General features: G+C 60.5%; 1 protein-coding gene across 1 annotated transcript; it reads left to right on the top strand.

Annotated features, from left to right (window-relative positions):
- The first annotated feature begins 807 nt into the window (after positions 1–807).
- KIF7 (kinesin family member 7) lies at positions 808–18812 on the top strand. The gene is given in 20 exon segments (XM_058294682.2): positions 808–875; positions 2419–2764; positions 3882–4082; positions 4430–4823; positions 4909–5091; positions 5093–5408; positions 6170–6286; positions 7019–7246; positions 8064–8188; positions 8566–8681; positions 8842–8970; positions 11080–11282; positions 12604–12801; positions 13784–13909; positions 14062–14238; positions 15293–15508; positions 16225–16431; positions 17099–17297; positions 17390–17536; positions 17750–18812. Coding segments are annotated over 19 exon segments (3966 nt in total). The 5' UTR covers positions 808–875; positions 2419–2442; the 3' UTR covers positions 18112–18812.
- Positions 18813–18830: the final 18 nt, after the last annotated feature.

Genomic DNA, 18830 nt, shown 5'->3' with positions numbered 1-18830 from the left:
GGGAATTAAATAAATAAAAAATAAATCTAAAAAAAAAAAAAGATAACTCTCCAGTAACCCCATCTCTCCTAGGGGGTAATTGTCCATCCAGGAACTCGAGGTTGGAGGGCAGCTGGACCCACAAAGGACCAATGGATCTCATGCCCACTCCAAACTGGGGGCTTACAAGCTAGCGCTGTGGAGTCATGCGGCGTTTGGCATGCTATATAGAAGGCATGCACGTGAGCTCCTTCCTTGGCCGCAACCACGTACCTGGGTCAGAGAGGAGGGCGCAGGGAGGATTTCGTAGGGTGAGTGTGTGTGCAGACGGTGCAGCCAGGGCCCCGCCCACCCCGGGCGCACGAATGAATGAATGGACAAAAAAATAGATCTCCCTTAGATCCCGGTTACCCAGAGTCTCGGGATTGGAAAAGCCACGCTCCCCTTGCAGCCCTCTAGTTAGTTTTTGTCTTCCCACTTGTTACAGCTTGTCATCTTGAGACTGAAGTGCCGGCCCCATGGGAAAGTCGGGTTTCTCCAGCGTGGAGACCCAGGCCGGCCTGTGGGTCGCTTGTGTCCCCAGGATTCGCCTGGAATCCGCGCTGAGAATAGCGCGCGGCGCCAGCGGCCCAGGGCCGGCCTGGGTTAGGAGGCCGTGTAGCCCCGCCCCCTCAGGCCACGCCCACCACAGGCCCCGCCCCTGCAGGCCCCGCCCTCGCCCCACCCCGTCTGCGGGCAGACACGCCGGCGCCGCCCGAGCGCCCGGGCGGGCGGGGTTGGGGATGAGGGGCGGGATGTTTTGGGGGGCGGGGGTCCCGATGACGGCATCCGAGCGCGCCGCGCTGGGGCTCCGAGGCTGGCCGCACCGCCCGCGGACTGTCCCCGCGCCCGGGCAGGTGGGTGTGCGCCGGGGCGGGCGTGGGGGGCGAGGAGCCGGGGGGCCGGGGGCAGGCGCGCGCTGCTCCCCGTCCCTGCGCAGGCCTGGGCCGGGTGGCACCGAGAGCCCGGCGCCTGGGGAGACCTGACCCGGCACGAGCAGCCCCCCTCCGTGCTGGCCCGCCTCCCCGAGGCCCCTCCTGGGCGGGCGGGCGCCTCACTGCCCCAGGTCGGGGGCCCGAGGAGCGAGCGCCGAGGCTACCAAGGTCGGGTCTGCATTTGCAATGACTTCTCCAAACTTTCTGGGAGCCCCTGTCCCCGGCCCGCCGCCTCCGGCCCCCAATCCCCTAATTCCCGGGCCCTTCAGAACTGCCCGGCAGAGTCGCCGCTGTGTCCCCAGGCGGGGCACCCGGAAGGGTTGGATGAATGACTGAGTGGACGAAAGAACCGTTACTTGGGTTGAGCTCATTTTAAAGGATTTTTTTTTTTTAAGATTAAAAAGAAAACTAAAGTGCGGGGCGGGCAGTGAGGAATGCATTAAGACCAAGGAGGATGGGGAAGGTTCCTTGAATGAGAATCATTCATCACTGTTTATTGGGCAGCTACTACATGAAAGATCTTGTGTTGGGCACTGGAGATAAGCACAAGGGGCACAAAGAGAGTCCCTGTCCTCTAGCTCCCAGGCTGGGTGGTGGTGGGGAGACCACCAGGTGACCTGGCCGTTGTTCCTGGAGAGAGTGGCCACTGCTGATGAAGCACGGGGGCTTGGGTGGGGAGTGGGAGGGAGGGGACGGAGCAGAGGAGCTGGGCGCTGAGCTTCCCCGGGGCCCTGACGAAAGGTGCATCCAGCCCTGGGGAGGGGGCTTTGGCCACACTGAGATGCTGCAGGCAGGGAGAGGTGAGGAAAGGCCTGGGGTGGCAGCAGGGCCCGTTAAGGTTTTGCATCCCAGGGCAGTGGGGACCCATATCCCAGGAGGTGGCTAAGCAGAGGAGGGACACAGTTGCCTTGGCTTTTTTGAAAGATGCCTCTGGCTGCCATGTGGGAGGGGGCAAGGAGAGCCGGTTAAAGTCCTGCCAGGGTGTCAGTGGCTTGGGCTTTGGCAACAGAAGGGAGAATTGGGTGGACTCGGAAGATACTTGGAGGGAAGTGGTGGTAGGACTTGGTCTTGAAGGCACTGTTGGCTGTTCTGAAGAAGGCGGCCTGGGCCACGTGTTGTGACACAGGCTGGAAAACCCGGCAGGTGTGTGTGGGGGTGGCGGGGAGGGGGGTTCTTCTGGGAGATGGGGCCACAGGGGAAGGGTGCAGCTGGCAACGCAGAAGCCCGGGGCTGTCAAGGAAGTGAGGATTTAGGGCCTTAGTTTGCCGGCGTCCCGGCTGTGACAGCTTCTGTGCAGTGTGGGACTTTCGTGGCACTTGGGGACTGGTCGGCGTGTGGTGACGTTCTGGACGCTGACCCCCTTCCCCTCCGTCCCTCCAAGGCCAAACTTGGCTCCGGGTCACCTGCAGGGTGAGCCCAGCCGGGGTACGGGTGCCGACGCGGGGGCCTCTCCCTCCCTCTGCAGGGCCCTAAGCCGCCCTCCCTCGACATGGGGCTCGAGGCCCAGAGGCCCCCGGGGGCTGAGGAGGCGCCGGTGAGGGTGGCCCTGCGAGTCCGCCCGCTGCTGCCCAAGGAGCTGCTGCACGGCCACCAGAGCTGCCTGCGCGTGGAGCCCGGCCGCGTCACCCTGGGCCGCGACCGCCACTTTGGCTTCCGCCTGGTGCTGGCCGAGGACGCGGGGCAGGAGGCCGTGTACCAGGCCTGCGTGCAGCCCCTCCTCGAGGCCTTTTTCGAGGGCTTCAACGCCACCGTTTTTGCGTACGGGCAGACGGGCTCCGGGAAGACGTACACCATGGGGGAGGCCAGTGTGGGTGAGTGACCCCGCCCTGGGCCGAGGGCCCTCCGTGTCTCTTGAGTTTCTGTCCCTGTCCCCTCGCTGCCGTTCCCTGTAGGAAGTTGGGGAGGGGGTATGCTGGGGGTGGGGGGGTGGGGAGCAGGGTGCAACCCAGAGGTCCGCAGCCCGGGGTGGGCATGCCAGCGGGTGGGGCAGGGCAGACGCCCCTGGAAGGTGATCCCATGGAAGGAAGGGTCCTTGGAGGTGGGTGGCCTTGAAACTCTGTAGAGAGGTCACCAGGATGACCGCCAAGGGTCAGGATCCCTGTTCTAGATGGAGTGGTTGGGAACGGGAACATCTTTCCTGGGAGAGAGGTGCTTCGGCTGCCACGGAGCAGGGAGCCAGGCAGGTGCCGCGAGGCTCTGGAGCGGGAGTTAGGCGAGGGGTATTCTGGGCCCAGTGAAGGAACGGCCCCTTCTTAAGTAACCCGAACCACTGCCTCTGGGCTTACGCAGGCATATGTGTTTCGGTAAAAAAATTAGGAAAATATGAAAAAAATGCACAAAATAAAACTTATTTGATAATTGCCTTTTGAGACACCCTCCAGAGACCATGCACTCACTCCAGTTTCTTCTTCTGAAAATTACTGTACTTTTAAAAAGTGGGATTCTATTGTACCCATTCTTTCATATCCTGCTTAATAATAAACCCTGAATGTTTTTCTATAGCACTAAATATTCTTCAGTCTAATTTTTTTAAATTGCCGCCTAGGGTCCCATTGGGAACATAAAGTAGTTGGCACTTGGGCCGTTTGCATTTTTGTTGAAGTTACAAACGTCCTCTGATTACTTCTTTTGGATAAGATTAAGGAGACCGGTTAGTTAACGGAGCACAGCCCATGGTAATGAACTCCACGTCCCCGGGTACCTGAGAGCTCGTGGACTGGTTGAACCAGGAGAGGTTGCTTCCAACCCTGACGGGCCGCGATCCTGCCAGACTTGAACCTTGGCACCCTGGGGCGCAGCCTGGCTCAGGCTGCCCAGTCCACCCCGGCCCCGGCCGCCACCTTCTGCATGCCGGAGCCTCATCCTGCAGCTGCCGGCAGGGGCCCAGCTGCGGGCGAGGTGCCAGGGGGCCCTGCGGTGTCTCCCCAGCCTCCCTCCATGAGGACGAGCAGGGCATCATCCCGCGGGCCATGGCCGAGGCCTTCAAGCTCATCGACGAGAACGACCTGCTGGACTGCCTGGTGCACGTGTCCTACCTGGAAGTGTACAAGGAAGAGTTCCGCGACCTGCTCGAGGTGGGCACTGCCAGCCGTGACATCCAGCTTCGGGAAGATGACCGTGGGAATGTTGGTAGGAGTACCCCCTGTCCCCCCACCTCCCCTCCTCCAATGGGATGGGTTGGGGCGCTTGCTTGGGGAGGTTCCCCTGCCCTGAGCGGGGAGCTTACCTGTCTGGAGCGGCACCCCTCCGGGACACCCCAGCCCTGGGAAGGTTTTGCAGGAGTTTCCCCTCCTCCATGCACGCAGGGAGAGGCATGGAGGTGGTCATGGAGAGGGGGGACTCTGGGGTCCCTCACACTCAAACCAGGATGGACAGGCCCGCTGGGCACCGCGAGGGGGCGCCCGGGGGTTTCGGAGCAGGCGGAGGGCCAGGCCTGCCCTCCCCGCGCCGGGGCTCACGGCCGGCTGTGCCCGCAGTGCTGTGCGGGGTGAAGGAGGTGGACGTGGAGGGCCTGGACGAGGTGCTGAGCCTCCTGGAGATGGGCAACGCGGCGCGGCACACGGGCGCCACGCACCTCAACCGCCTCTCCAGCCGCTCGCACACGGTCTTCACCGTGACCCTGGAGCAGCGGGGGCGCGCCCCCAGCCGCGCGCCGCGCCCCGCCGCCGGCCAGCTGCTGGTGTCCAAGTTCCACTTCGTGGACCTGGCGGGCTCCGAGAGGGTGCTCAAGCTGGGCAGCACGGACGAGCGGCTGCGGGAGAGCATCCAGATCAACAGCAGCCTGCTGGCCCTGGGCAACGTCATCAGCGCCCTGGCCGACCCCCAGCGCCGCGGCGGCCACGTCCCCTACCGCGACTCCAAGATCACGCGGTGAGCCGCGCCGGAGGGGTGGCGGGGACGCCGCCGGCTCCCGGCGCGCCGCGCCCCTGACGCGCTCGCCCTGGGCGCCCCGCAGGATCCTCAAGGACTCGCTGGGCGGCAACGCCAAGACGGTGATGATCGCCTGCGTCAGCCCCTCGGCGTCCGACTTCGACGAGACCCTCAACACGCTCAACTACGCCAGCCGCGCCCAGGACATCCGCAACCGCGCCACGCGCAACTGGCGGCCCGAGGCCGAGCGGGCGCCCGCGGAGGCGGCGGGGGGCGCGCGGCGCGCCGCGGCACCGCTCGGAGACGCGCATCATCCACCGCGGCCGGCGCGGCCCGGGCCCCGCCGCCGGCCGCCCTGGCGCCGAGTGCCCGCGCTGCCGGGCCCGCGCCGCCGCCGCCTGCAGCCTCCTGCGCCAGCTGCAGGCCGAGCCCGGGCTGCCCGGCGCCGCCGCCCGCAAGGTGCGCGACTGGCTGTGCGCCGTCGAGGGCCCGCGCAGCGCCCTGAGCTCCGCCTCCGGGCCCGACAGCGGCATCGAGAGCGCGCCCGCCGAGGACCAGGCCGCGCAGGGGCCCGGCGGGCGGAAGGTGCCAAGGGCGGGTGGCCCTGGGGACGCGGCAAGGGGGAGGGAGAGACCATCATGCGTCGGCCATGTCCTTTAGGAGGGCACGTTCGAGATGCAGTCCCCTCTGCCGATGACCTTGGCCACTCTTTAACCTCACTGAGCCGAGCCTGGGCTTTGTGTTTGTAAAGGAGGGATGTTGGGAGGGTGTAACAAGACGAAGGCACAGAAAGTGAATAATATGATTAATACTGATCAGAGATGGGAAGCAGATGTGGCTCAACTGATAGAGCTTCCGCCTACCATATGGAGGGTCCAGGGTTCAGTCCCCAGGGCCTGATGGCCTGTGTGCTGAGCTGGCCCACGTGTAGTGCTGCCACACGCAAGGAGTGCTGTGCTACTCAGGGGTGCCTCTGCGTAGGGGAGCCCCACGTGCAAGTGTGCACCTCTGAAGGAGGGCCACCCCGCATGTAAAAAGCGCAGCCTGCCCAGGAACACGAGCGCTGATAAGATGACACAACAAAAAAGAGACGCAGATTCCCAGTGCTGCCTGACAATGCAAGTGGACACACAAGAACACACAGCGAATGGACAAAGAGAGCAGACAGTGGGGGGGGGGGGGGGGGAAGGGAAGAGAAATAAATAAAATAAATCTTAAAAAAAGAAAAAAAATACCAGAGATGGCCCGGACAGCTTGGAGAGGGGCTCCCCGCAGGCCCCGGTGTCCCCAGGGAGGCAGGCTCGCCCTGCCCGCGCCGCGCCTGATGCCCCTCTCCTGCCCCACAGGAGGGCGAGGGGGAGCAGCAGCTGCTGAGCCTGCAGGGCCAGGTGGCCCGGCTGGAGGAGGAGAACCGGGACTTTCTGGCAGCGCTGGAGGATGCCATGGAGCAGTACAAACTGCAGGTGGGGCCCCCTTGCGCAGTCAGGGAAGGTTCTGGAGAAGGGGGAGTCTGAGCTGAGACTTGGGGGTGAGAGGGAGTTAGCCAGGCGGGCTGGAGAGCGGGCTGAGATGGGGGTGCCCACGAGCGGAAGTGTGGCGGTGAGGGACGGGACAGCGTGGGTGGGTTTGGGGCAGCCAGCTCTGTTGGATGGTCTTGAGTGTGGCTGGGAGTTGGGGCCGGAGGCAGCAGGACGGGGCGGTGGAGCCGGCTGGGGGCAGGTGGGCATGCTCCTGGCGCTGCCTGCTGGGCGTGAGCGGGCCAGCACTGGCAGGGAGAGCGTGTGATGAGGGCATGTGGCAGGTGGGGTGAGAGCTCCAGCGGGAACTAGTAGAGGTGGTCATCAGCGTGACCTGGAGCTCAGGGCGGGGGCCCTCTCTGCCTCTGAGCCCCACTTCCCCGTCCGCAGTCTGGGCCTGCAGTTAGTGCTCTCCTTCACAGGCCTCCAGGCAGTGTGTGCCAGATTTAGTCCAGGGAGGGTGGGGTGGCCTCGGGCTTGTTCTCTAGTTTCCCGGGCTCTGACTGTCCGTGAGCATCCCTGCCCCCCCAGCCCCTGCACCCCAGCCCCCGCACCTGCCCCCCGGCACCCCTGCCACCCCAGCCCCTGCCATCCCTGCCCCCGCACCCCTGCTCCCCCAGCCCCCGCACCCTGCCCCTGGCCCCCCCTTCCCATCAGCGCTCAGACATGGTCTTGCAGGGCGACCGCCTGCGCGAGCAGCAGGAGGAGATGGCAGAGCTGCGGCTTCGGCTAGAGCTGGTGCGGCCTGGCTGGGGGGCCCCGGGGCTCCTGCAGGGCCTGGCGCCGGGGTCCTTTGTGCCTCGGCCTCACACAGCCCCCCTGGGGGGTGCGCACACCCACGCGCTGGGCGTGGTGCCCCCTGCCTGCCTTCCTGGAGCTGGAGCTGGTCCTGCGCGGCGGGGAGAGGTGAGGAGGTGGCCAGGCTGTGTCCCCTGGGCTCGGTTGGCCTGGCCAGGCGCAGGGCAGGGGAAGGGTGATGCTGGGGCAGGCGTCCCTCACCCCAGTTTGTCGTGGGACCGGCTGGGAGACGGGAGGGGCCCCTGCTGAGATTTGGGTGACTGTGGGCTTTTCGGGGATGTGGGGCCTTTGGGCAATGGTTCCCTGGAGGTAGCTGGAGAGTGCTGGGAGAGAGGAGGTTAAGAGAGGGTTCTGGCTTCTGGCATCAGATGGAAAGCTTGCACACCTCTTGAGATGGAGAGCTCACTACCTCTGAGACAACGTCTCTGTCTTTGCAAGTTTGTTTTTCCATTGAACCCTAATCTGTCGCCCTGAGCCTTGGTCTCCTGCATCCGGTTCTACCATATGGGACCTTTAGGTCCAAGGCGACTTCTGCATCCGCCTGAAAGCTCTGGGCCAGCTCTGCTCTAATGGCCCGAGGGACCGAGGAGTGGGAGGACTTGGGATTGGCAGAAGGCTGCCCTACACCCATCTCTGGCGTGATCTTGGCCGGAGAAGACTTAGATGCAGAGAGCGTGGGTACAAGATAGAAGGCTAGACTGTCACCTGGGGAGGGCCAGGGGTCGTGGGAGCTAAGGGTGGGCATGGAGGGAGGAGGGAGCCTTCGTCTCCAGCTGGAGATGGGAAAGGTTTCCCAGAGGTGTCATCGGAGCTAGAGCTCGAGGTAAGCCAGGGCTGGAGGGGCATCGATGTGGGGAGGGCGCAGGCAGGGCACGCCCGGGGCCGGAGGGCCTTCCTGCTGTGAAACCCTGGCCCTGCCCGGCAGCTGGCAGATGGCAGGGAGGCTGGGACCGAGTTGCCGGCGCATGGAGATGGGCTGGGAAGCGGCTCTCCAACTGCGTCAGAGGACGAGGAAGAGGAGCCGCCCAGGCGGGCCTTGCTCCTGCGCAGGTGAGTGCCTGTGCACCTGCTGCCTGAGCTCGAGGGGACCTGCCTAGGGCCCAGGGCTAGGCAGGGTGAGGACTGTCCCAGGGCGTCCTCTCCTGTGCCGCCCTAGCTGGCACTGAGGGAGTGCAGGACAGGGGCTGCGGGCTCTGAGCCAAGAGGTTTATGGGGTGGGTGGCTGCGGGGTGGGCGCGGGCCTCCTGGTTCTCGGCCTCCACCCACCCCTGGTGCCCCCCACGCCTCTTAGGCCGTCGTGCTCACCTATGACGTCTGTGGGACTTCCATCCTGGACTTGCATTTGACCTTGGGGGCATGGTGGCCGCTCCCCCCTGGCCTGGGGCAGGGGCTGGCGAGGGGTGCACACTCCGGCTTCTGCCTTCCAGAAACGGGATCGGCCACTGGAGCCGGAGGGCGGGGACCCATCCAGGGAGTCCACCAGACAGGACGGGCTTGGGGCTTCGCCTTGAGGAGCTGGGCCTGGCCGTCCCGGGGCCCAGAGGTGAGCCGGGTGGGCGTGGAGAGGGCCCCCTCCCACCCCGTACACAGGGGGGTGCAGCCGCCCGCACACCACTGCCCAGGCCATGCCTCTCTCTTCCCCCGCTCAGTCTCTCCCTGCCGTCCAGTGGGGCGGTGGCCTTGACCGCTGCCCATCCCAGCAGTTGGTGGGAGCAAGGCGCCTGCTGCCTCGGCCTCCGAGTGGAGGCTGGCCCAGGCCCAGCAGAAGATCCGGGAGCTGGCCATCAACATCCGCATGAAGGAGGAGCTCATCGGTGAGCTGGTCCGCACAGGTGAGGGCGGCTGGCGGCCTCCCGCCCGGGTGTGGCTTCCCATCCGCCCCATGTGCGCGGGCGGCCCCGTGTGCGCGGGCGTCAGGGCTTAGCAGAGGAGGGGCGGGGAGGGCCAGGCGGCCGGGGTTTGCCCCCACCCCCTCCTCTTCCGGCTGGGTGACCTGGAACAAGCACCGCCCCACCCCATGCTGCTGTTTCCTCATCTCTAAAAACCCTGCTTCGAGGGGTTGCTACGAGGCCAGAATGAGCATAGCTCAGTACGCGTGACTACTGCTGTAGCTCGTTACTATTGTTGTTGTTGTTTATGAAGTATATCTGCTGAGGGCCAGCCACTGTGCAGGGAGCAGGACCTCTCCATCCTGGAGAGCTCACGGTGAAAGTGCCCGAGGACCCAGTGTCTCCAAAATTGTGCTACAGCTACTGCTGGTATCCCCTTTGGGCAGGGGATGATTTTATTTTATTTATTTTTGTAATTTCTTTTTTAACTTTATTTCCTTCCTTCCTTCTTTCCTTCCTTTCCTTCCCTCCCACCCCCGTTGTCTGCTCTCTGTGTCCATTCACTGCGTGTTCTTCTGTATCTGCTTGCATTCTTGTCAGCGGCACCAGGAATCTGTCTTTTGTTGCGTCAGCTCTCTGTGTGTGCGGCACCATTCCTGGGCAGGCTGCACTTTTTTCACGCGGGGCGGCTCTCCTTATGGGGCGCACTCCTTGCGCCTGGGGCTCCCTTACGGGGGGGACACCCCTGTGTGGCACGGCACTCCTTGTGCACATGAGCCAAATCCGCTTCCCAGGGGATGATTTTAGGTGACTGGTGGACCCTTGCCATTTCACTTTATTTTTAAAAAATAACTTCATTTCAAATTCACAAAAATCAAAGAACAGAAAAGTGCAGCTCAATAAGTTATGGAAGCATAACTCCTAAAAAGTTCTTTCTAGCACTTTTAACTCATCTAATTCCAACTGTTAACTCAATTGTTCCTCTAGGGTTCAGAAAGATACACAGATGAACCCAGATTAAATGACATAGTCAAGGTCCCCTTACTGATGACAAAAATGAAGAGAAAAAATGCTTAGTCATATTCATAGCTCACAGAACCAAACTCTATATTCTTTTTTTGACCTTTAGCATTAATATGCTACCAACTTTGCTTTTGCTACAGAAGCATTACAGTGTTGCTGTTAATTATAGTCCATAAATTATGTTAGCTCTATTTTCCCCATGTATCATCATGCTCTTAACACCTTGTAGAAGAACACTCTTATATTTACACTATCAACCACAGTCCTCATCTTCTGCCAAGATCACTGTTACTTTACTAGTTATGAATTTATTTATTACAAAATATGTTATAAAAGTTGTCAAGCGTATGAGAGAAGAGAATAAGTACACTGAACCCCATATTCCCATCAGCTAGATTGAGCCCACACTTTGCCGCATTTGTTTCATCCTCCCAGTTTTCTTTGCTGAAATATTTTGAAACCAGTCCCATCATGTTATGCCATCCCTACCCCTTTCAGTATGCCTTTCTGGAAAATGTGGACGTTTCTTACCTAACCATGTGCCCTTAGCACATCGAACAAAGTTAATGTCATCTGTCGCCCCGCCAGAAGCACATTTTCTTAATTATTCAGCTGTCCTTTTACAGCTGGTTTGCTGGAATCCGTCTCCAAACTTGCTCCACACTTGGCATTTGCTTCTGTGGTCTCTGAAGCCCCCTTCTCTCGCTCTTCAGTTGTCCAGAAGAATATTCCCAACCCAGAATGTTCTGGCTTTGTGTTTGCCTCCTGGTGGTGTCATTTAACTCGTTCCTCTATCTCCTATACCTTTTGCAATGGAAGTTAGTTCCAGAAACTTAATCATATGCTGGAGCAAGTTAGAGAGGTATTTTAATATGAGTTAGGAAAAGGTAAATTTTTTCTGGCTAACCCGTAATTTCCGTGTCGCTTCTGAGGATGAGGCTAATTTTAAAAGGAAATTGATTTGAAGAGCAATTCTGAGCCAATGCCGGGTGTCGGGGGCTGGCAGAGGGCTGGCAAGCCCCGGGGAAGCAGGCTGTGGTGCCCGGGCGGCCGAGGGCCTGCCCCGGTGACGCGCCCTCGCTCCTCCAGGGAAGGCGGCGCAGGCCCTGAACCGCCAGCACAGCCAGCGCATCCGCGAGCTGGAGCAGGAGGCCGAGCGGGTGCGGGCCGAGCTCAGCGAGGGCCAGAGGCAGCTGCGGGAGCTCGAGGGCCAGGAGCCCCAGGACGCGGGCGAGCGGTCCCGGCTCCAGGAGTTCCGCAAGAGGGTGGCCGCCGCCCAGAGCCAGGTGCAGGTCAGTGTCACGCCGGGGCCCCCCCCGGCTGGGGCCTGGGCGCAGCGTAGACCCTGGGCCTGCCCGGGCCCCGGCTGGGGCACCAACGCCCTCCTGCCTCCCTGCTTGAGGCTGGTATCATGTGAGAAGCCGGCAGCCCCGACAGAGGCAGGGGAGCAGGTCCTGCCTGAGCCGCTCCAGGAGACAAATGAGAGGGACGCCGTGAGGGCCGGGCAGCTAAAGAAACGCCTTCCGCCACGCAGCCCTCCTCTCCCCCTGCCAGCTGTGCCACTGGCAGCCACCCGTTCACTTACCCTCCATTCCACCATCCCCCATTTGTCCACCTGTCAGTCCAGCTAATCCATCCATTGATCCTTTTACTGGTCGACGTGACCAATGATCCGTTTATCCATCTGCCCATCTGCCCTTCCATTCCCTCTTATCAATCCATGCCTTATCCTATTTTTTTTTAAGATTTATTTTTTATTTATTTCTCTCCCCTTTCCCCGCCCCCATCCCAGTTGTCTGTTCTCTGTGTCCATTTGCTGCATGTTCTTTTTGTCCGCGGCATGGGAATCTGTGCCTCCTTTTGTTGTGTCATCTTGTTGTGTCAGCTCTCCATGTGTGCGGCGCCATTCCTGGGCAGGCTGCACTTTTCTTTTGTGCTGGGCGGCTCTCCTTACGGGGCGCACTCCTTGCACAAGGGGCTCCCCTACACGGGAGACACCCCTGCGTGGCATGGCACTCATGCGCATCAGCACTGCACATGGGCCAGCTCCACACGGGTCAAGGAGGCCTGGGGTTTGAACTGTGGACCTCCCATGTGGTAGACGGACACCCTAACCACTGGGCCAAGTCCGCTTCCCTGCCTTATCCTATTTTTTGACCTTTATATTTTACCAACTTGTCTGTCCACCCTTCTGTCCATCATTCATCCTTTATAGTTCATGTGTCCAAGATACAAGTCAGGAGAGTGGTTGCCAGCAGGGCCTCTGGAGCCAGGCTGCTTGGGTTTGAATCCCAGCTTACCAGCTGTCTCTCTTTGGTCAAGTTTCCTAATCTCTCTGTGTTTCAGATTCCTCATCTATGAATTGGGTCTGATAATCATCATGCCCTTTCAGAGCATTGTTATTTTAATTTGATACACATGAAGGGCTGAGTTTAGTGCGTGGTATAAAGTACATGCCATGGAAGCATTAGCTACCGGTGTTGCTAGTCCATCGTCCACCTGCCTGCTCTCCCTTCGAGCTGTCCCTCTGTCCCCATCCTTGTTGAGTGCCGGGCCCCTGCCAGGCTCGAGGGCTGCCCCTGTGAGGCCCAGCGGAGGCTGTGTCGGTCCCAGGTGCTGAAGGAGAAGAAGCAGGCGACGGAGCGGCTGGTGTCACTGTCCGCCCAGAGCGAGAGGCGGCTGCAGGAGCTGGAGAGGAACGTGCAGCTCATGCGGCAGCAGCAGGGCCAGCTGCAGAGGCGGCTGCGCGAGGAGACGGAGCAGAAGCGGCGCCTGGAGACGGAGATGACCAAGCGGCAGCACCGCGTCAAGGTGGGCTCCGGCCGCGCGGGCCCAGGCAGCTCCGTCCGGCCCCTGCTCACAGTCACGTGACCTTACAGAACAGGGCAGATAGCCTCTCTGAGTGCGTCTCACCTGAAAGCGAGAACTACGTGAAATGCAAGGCTAGAGGAAGGGTTCAGTGAGGTGAAATATCTAAGGCGTCTGGCATCTTGGAGGGGCTGGAGAAGGGTTTGCTTCTGTTCGCTAGACCCAGAGAGACGGGGAGGCTGGGGGGCCCTTCACAGGGCTGTGCAGGAGTCGGGTGTTGTGTTAGCCAGCCTAAAGGGGTGCTGATGCAGAGTACCGGAAATCTGTTAGCTTTATTTGGGGTAGAAGCTTATAGTCACAAGGCCCTAAAGCATACAACTCAAGGTTACTTTCTCTCCCAAAGTCATTGGCCATGTGTTGAAGCAAGATGGCGGGCGATGTCTGCGAGGGTTCAGCCTTCCTCTTTCCTCTTGAGGCTCCGTGGTCCCAGCTTCTTCTGATCTCTAGGGAGAAGGCCTGCTGTAGGCCGGCACAGGGCTGTCTTTCTCCCCAGGGCTCTTCTTCCCGGGCTCAGCTGCTCTGGTCTCTTCACAGGGTCAGCTATAGCCTGTCAGGTTCATCTCTCTTCCCAGGGCGGCAGGATCCTCTGCGTGTCTTCTCTATGTCTGCCTCTCTGCCTGTCTACTTGTGAGCGTCTCTTTTATCAGCCCAAGGGGCTGGGACTTGATGCTGAGTCACACTCTAATGCCCTGGTTGGATCAGGGCCCCAACCTCAACGTAATTTAATCAGACGTCTCCGCTGAATCTAATCTAATCAAGGGTTATCAAGAGCCCAGAGGAGCAGACCAGTTTGTAAACATAACCAGTGTTTCATTTTGGAATTCATCAATAATAGCAAACTGTCACAGGGGCGCACTCCTTGAGGGCTTCGGGGGGCCTCCGGGGGCCCTGCCCGCTGAGCTTCCCCACCCTGCCCCTTCCCCAGGAGCTGGAGCTGAAGCACGAGCAGCAGCAGAAGATCCTGAAGATCAAGACAGAAGAGATCGCGGCATTCCAGAGGAAGAGGCGCAGCGGCAGCAACGGCTTGGTGGTCAGCCTGGAGCAGCAGCAGGTGGGGCCAGGGGGGAGACCACGCCCCTGGCTGGGGGGCCCTGGCCAGTCGCCGGATCCCCTGGGGGCCAGCTGGTGGGAACACCGTGCTTCCTGCCCACGGAGCCAGAGGGGAGAACTGAGTTCTCTCCCCACTCTCCCGCTTTCCCTCAGAAGATCGAGGAGCAGAAGAAGTGGCTGGATCTGGAGATGGAGAAGGTCCTGCAGCAGCGGCGGGCGCTGGAGGAGCTGGGGGAGGAGCTCCACAAGCGGGAGGCCATCCTGGCCAAGAAGGAGGCCCTGATGCAGGAGAAGACGGGGCTGGAGAGCAAGCGCCTACGGTCCAGCCAGGTGAGGCCCCTGCTAGGGGAACCTCTGCAGGTGAGACCTTGCCAGGTGAGGTCCAGCCAGGAGCGATCCTGCCAGGGGAGCTTCCACCAGGTGATGTTCCTTCCAGGTGATGTTCCTGCTAGGTGGGTTCCAGTCAGGTGATGCTGTGCCCTCCTGGCTGCGGCAAAGGCTCAGTGTCAAGGACGCTAGGGTTTTAGGATGCTTATCACACGTGTTCTGATGTTTGGGGAGAGGATCCTTTCCAAGTATGCATCCCACTGTTCATTTCTCCTTAACCACCTACTCAGGACCTATGCAGGTAGAATAAGGGTACGTAGGAAGAGCCAAGTAGAAGGAACATTTGCTGGCTTTCGAGGCAGACCTGGAGTTGAAGTGGTTCTACCTGCCACTGCTCCCTCTGGGCTAGGAGGGTGAGCTCCAGAGCCTCAGTTTTCTCCTCTGTCAAATGGAATCATAACACTGCCGTGAAGATTAGTGGTCTGCCAAACACAAACCCCAAGCCTGTTCTGGGAGCAGGTGCTTGGGCTAGATTTCCAGAGGGTTCCAGACCCACAGAGACCAGGAGCCATGCTGTGGCCACTGTGAAAGCACTCTAGGAAGGCCAGGAAGGTTCCAGACTGCTGCTGGGCGATCCCTAGCTTCACTTGGTCCCCAGAGCCCTCCTTTCCTCCTCCCCAGGCTCCTGAAGGGCCTCCAGAGCTTGGCCACTAGTTTCCCATAATTGCTGTGACATACCCTCACCCCCTCAGCCTTTGGCCACATTGCCCTCTGCTTGTCTCTAGCCTCTTTCTGGGCCATCTGCTTCTGGGCCATCTTTCAAGAGCACCACTCAGATGCTCCGGCTACCCCAGTGCCCAAGCCCCGGGAGTCTGCAGAGCTCAGGGCCAGCGTCCCTGGGCAGGGCACTCCTGGCCTACTTGTCAGGTCAGGTCCTCGCCCCTGGGCTGTAGGGAAGGACGCACGTCCTCCTGAACAACTGGCGCTGGCTGGGTGGGCTCTGTCATCCCCGTGAGAGGATGCCTGTTCCTTCTGTCCCTTGGCGCCGCTGCCCCAGGCCCTCAACGAGGACATCGTGCGTGTGTCCAGCCGGCTGGAGCACCTGGAGAAGGAGCTCTCAGAGAAGAGCGGGCAGCTGCAGCAGGGCAGTGCCCACAGCCAGCAGCAAATCCGCGGGGAGATCGACAGCCTGCGCCAGGAGAAGGACCTGCTGCTGAAGCAGCGCCTGGAGATCGACGGCAAGCTGAGGCAGGGCAGCCTGCTGTCGCCCGAGGTACTAGCCAGAGCCATCTGTCCAGCTACTCTCCTGGGACTCTGGCTCTGCTGGCTGCTGGGCCTGGCCACTTTGGGCCATGACTTCCCTCCTCAGCCTCCTCTTATGCCCAGAAAGTATGGGGAGAGGGGGCCTGTGAGAGCACTGGACTGGGCCCCTCCGCCTCCTGCCTCAGCGCCCTTGTGTGGGACAGAAGGGGCCCTGCTGACCTTGTTTCCTTCACCTTGCACTGCAGGAGGCCACCTGCACGTGTGGGGACGAGGGTCTGGAGCACATTTAGCGTGCTTTGTGGCTTGCACCCGTTTGCTTTCCCTGAGCAGCAGAGAAAGCCTATGCTGATATAAACTCACCCCAGCAGACCCCATGGTGCCTCCGCTGCAGACCCATCCACGTCTTCCGTTTGGTGCAGGGGATTCTGGGTTTCCTGAGTGTGGGTCCCTCAAGAGGGGTGTGCACTTTAGTAGATGGCCTCTCAGCGGGCCCCGCCTCTCATTCCGAGGTCGGGGTTGCAGCTGAATCGTCCTTGCTCTTACCACAGAGTGCAGTGTGCACCTGTCTCTTGATGTGCTGACACTTCAGGAGAGGGGGACACTTAAAGGCACATTTGGGGCTAAGTGTTGACTTGTGGCACCCTGCGTCTGCATGGACTTGTCAGGGAGGTGTTCTGAGGTGTAGGGAGCCCAGCAAGCCCCTCCACGCACACCTGGTCCCCGCAGGAGGAGCGGACACTGTTCCAGCTGGATGAGGCCATCGAGGCCTTGGACGCTGCCATCGAGTACAAGAACGAGGCCATCACGTGCCGCCAGCGTGTGCTGCGGGCCTCGGCCTCCCTGCTGTCCCAGTGCGAGATGAACCTCATGGCCAAGCTCAGCTACCTCTCGTCCTCAGAGACCAGAGCTCTCCTCTGCAAGTACTTCGACAAGGTGGGTCACCCGCCTCCTCCTTCGGAAGGCGGGTGGGGTTGGTGTCTGATGGCAGCTCCGGCAACACCCTGCTTGCTCCTGGGGTGGGGGGTGCTGCAGAATCAGGACCTCAGACCTTCCTCCTCCAAGCCTATTTTTCGTTATGAAGCCGACATCTCCACTTCTTCCTCGGTTTGACCGGCCATCTTCAGGAGGGCCCTGGCCCAGGTCAGTGGTTCTCAGGCGGGGATGATCTTGTGCCTGTGGGACGCTTGGCCATGCCTGGAGACCCTTGGTTCACATGGCAGGTATCAGTGCTATGGCACCTGGTGGGCCGAGGCCAGGGATGTTGCTCAGCATCTTCCAAAGCACAGGACAGCCCCTACCAGTCACCCGGCCCCAAATGTCCTGGCCAGGGATGACAGTCCACAGCTTGAGGTTCTGTCCAGAAGCTCAGTAGTGTGTGGCCAGGAAGGCTTTGAGGCAGGGACGGCAAATACATTTCACCTCGAGCCAGCTCTGGTCATTTGGCACTCGGTGCCTAGAACGCCGTGTAGCGAAGGATTCGGACCAGGCCTTGGCTCAGCAGGAAAGACTGCGGGGACTTAATGGATTTCTGCCACGGGGGCAGTGGTGGCCAGTTTGCCAAATGCCTGTGCTTGGTGGGTGATACTCTTGGTCTGGACAGGTGGTGACGCTCCGGGAGGAGCAGCACCAGCAGCAGATCGCCTCCTCGGAGCTGGAGATGCAGCTCGAGGAGCAGCAGCGGCTGGTCTACTGGCTGGAGGTGGCCCTGGAGCGGCAGCGCCTGGAGATGGACCGCCAGCTTACCCTGCAGCAGAAGGAGCACGAGCAGAACATCCAGCTCCTCCTGCAGCAGAGCCGAGGTGAGGCGCCTGGCCCTGAAGCCTGTGGTGGCCGTGGCCGCATGCTGCGCCTGCAGCCCCTCATTGCCCTCTTCTCTGCCTTTCTGCTCTAGACCACCTCGGGGAAGGCTTAGCAGACAGCAAGAGGCAATATGAGACCAGGATTCAAGCTCTGGAGAAGGAACTGGGCCGCCACATGTGGATAAACCAGGAACTAAAACAGAAGCTCAGTGGTTTGAACACTGCAGGCCAGAGCAGGGGTAATTTTTATCTGGTGCCACTGAGCTGGACCATGCTCTGAAATTGGGCTTGTTCCTTCCTGTGGTGGGAAAAGCTGGGAAATCACCCTGACGTCGGCTCTTGACAGGTCATCTCCCATGTTGCGTACTGTACTGGGGCATTGGGAAGCCAGGACTGCAGCAGGGTGCTGGCACTGCTCTTTCTGACAAGGATGTTGTTATTCTTGGTGACAGGCGGGGAGAAGAGGACCCCGAGCCTGGAGGCCAGACAGCCGGCAAATGAGGATGACCTCCATCCAGCCCCGGAGCTTCCCTGGCAGCCCCCCCTCGCCGAGGGGGCCCCCCGCGCCCGGGAGGAGCTGCGGGACTTGGTCCACGCTCCCTTACCACTGACATGGAAACGCTCCAGCCTGTGCGGAGACGAGGGCTGTCCGGAGGAGCTGAGGCTGCGGGAGGAGGCTGAGCCCCTGCTGGGGCGGGTGCTGCCTGTAGGGGAGGGGGGTTTGCCCCGGAACTTTGGGCCCTTGCCCAAGCCCCGGTGGGAACTCCGGAGAGCCAGCCCCGGGATGATCGATGTCAGGAAAAATCCACTGTAGGCCCCGGGCGGAGCTGGGGCCCTGCTGAGCGGTGCTGCTGCCTACCGTTTTCCTCCTGTGCTAGTTGGTAAATCAAGGTCCTGATCCTGAATTTGAGCCACAGCCCCAAAGAACTGGACCCAAAACGTTTTAAAATAACATGCACATCCCTACCACTCACTCTCTTTAGGCTGCAGGACCTGACTGGCACCTTTTGGCTTGCTCGAGAGTTCCAGAAGTACAGTATATGCCCCTGGCTACAGGGTTCAGCCAAAGCTTGTCCCAAAATGGTCAGTGGCAATAGGGCTGTGGTTTAAAGGGTCTCATGTATATAACGGGCATAGGGAAACAGCAGTTTTAGAATATTTTTTAAGCCATTTTACAATAAATAAGAATAACCCTTGAAAGTAGGAATGGGAGTTTTCACTTGAGAGTTCGATTTCTAAGATGATGGTATGAATTAGACTCGGGAACAGTGGCTTCTTGGAACACAACAGACATGGCAGTTTAACAGAGTGAGGCAGTTCCAAATCAGCCCTCCTGGTGACCAGGCCCCTGGCCAAGACCCAACACAACAGTCTGGTCAGTGGGGCTCTCTGGGAGGAAACCATGAGTCAGCCGCCGGTCTCGCTGTGAGCGAGTGAGCGAGCACTGTGCCCTAAACTGCTGATTCTTGGGACAGACCCTGAAGTGTGGACTCTAGGAGCCACTAGAGGTGGACCTTGGTCACAGTAAACCAG

The sequence above is a fragment of the Dasypus novemcinctus genome, chromosome 3 (genome assembly GCF_030445035.2).
Source record: "Dasypus novemcinctus isolate mDasNov1 chromosome 3, mDasNov1.1.hap2, whole genome shotgun sequence".
Lineage (NCBI taxonomy): Eukaryota > Metazoa > Chordata > Mammalia > Cingulata > Dasypodidae > Dasypus > Dasypus novemcinctus.
This window is presented reverse-complemented; position numbering and strand designations above follow the sequence as displayed.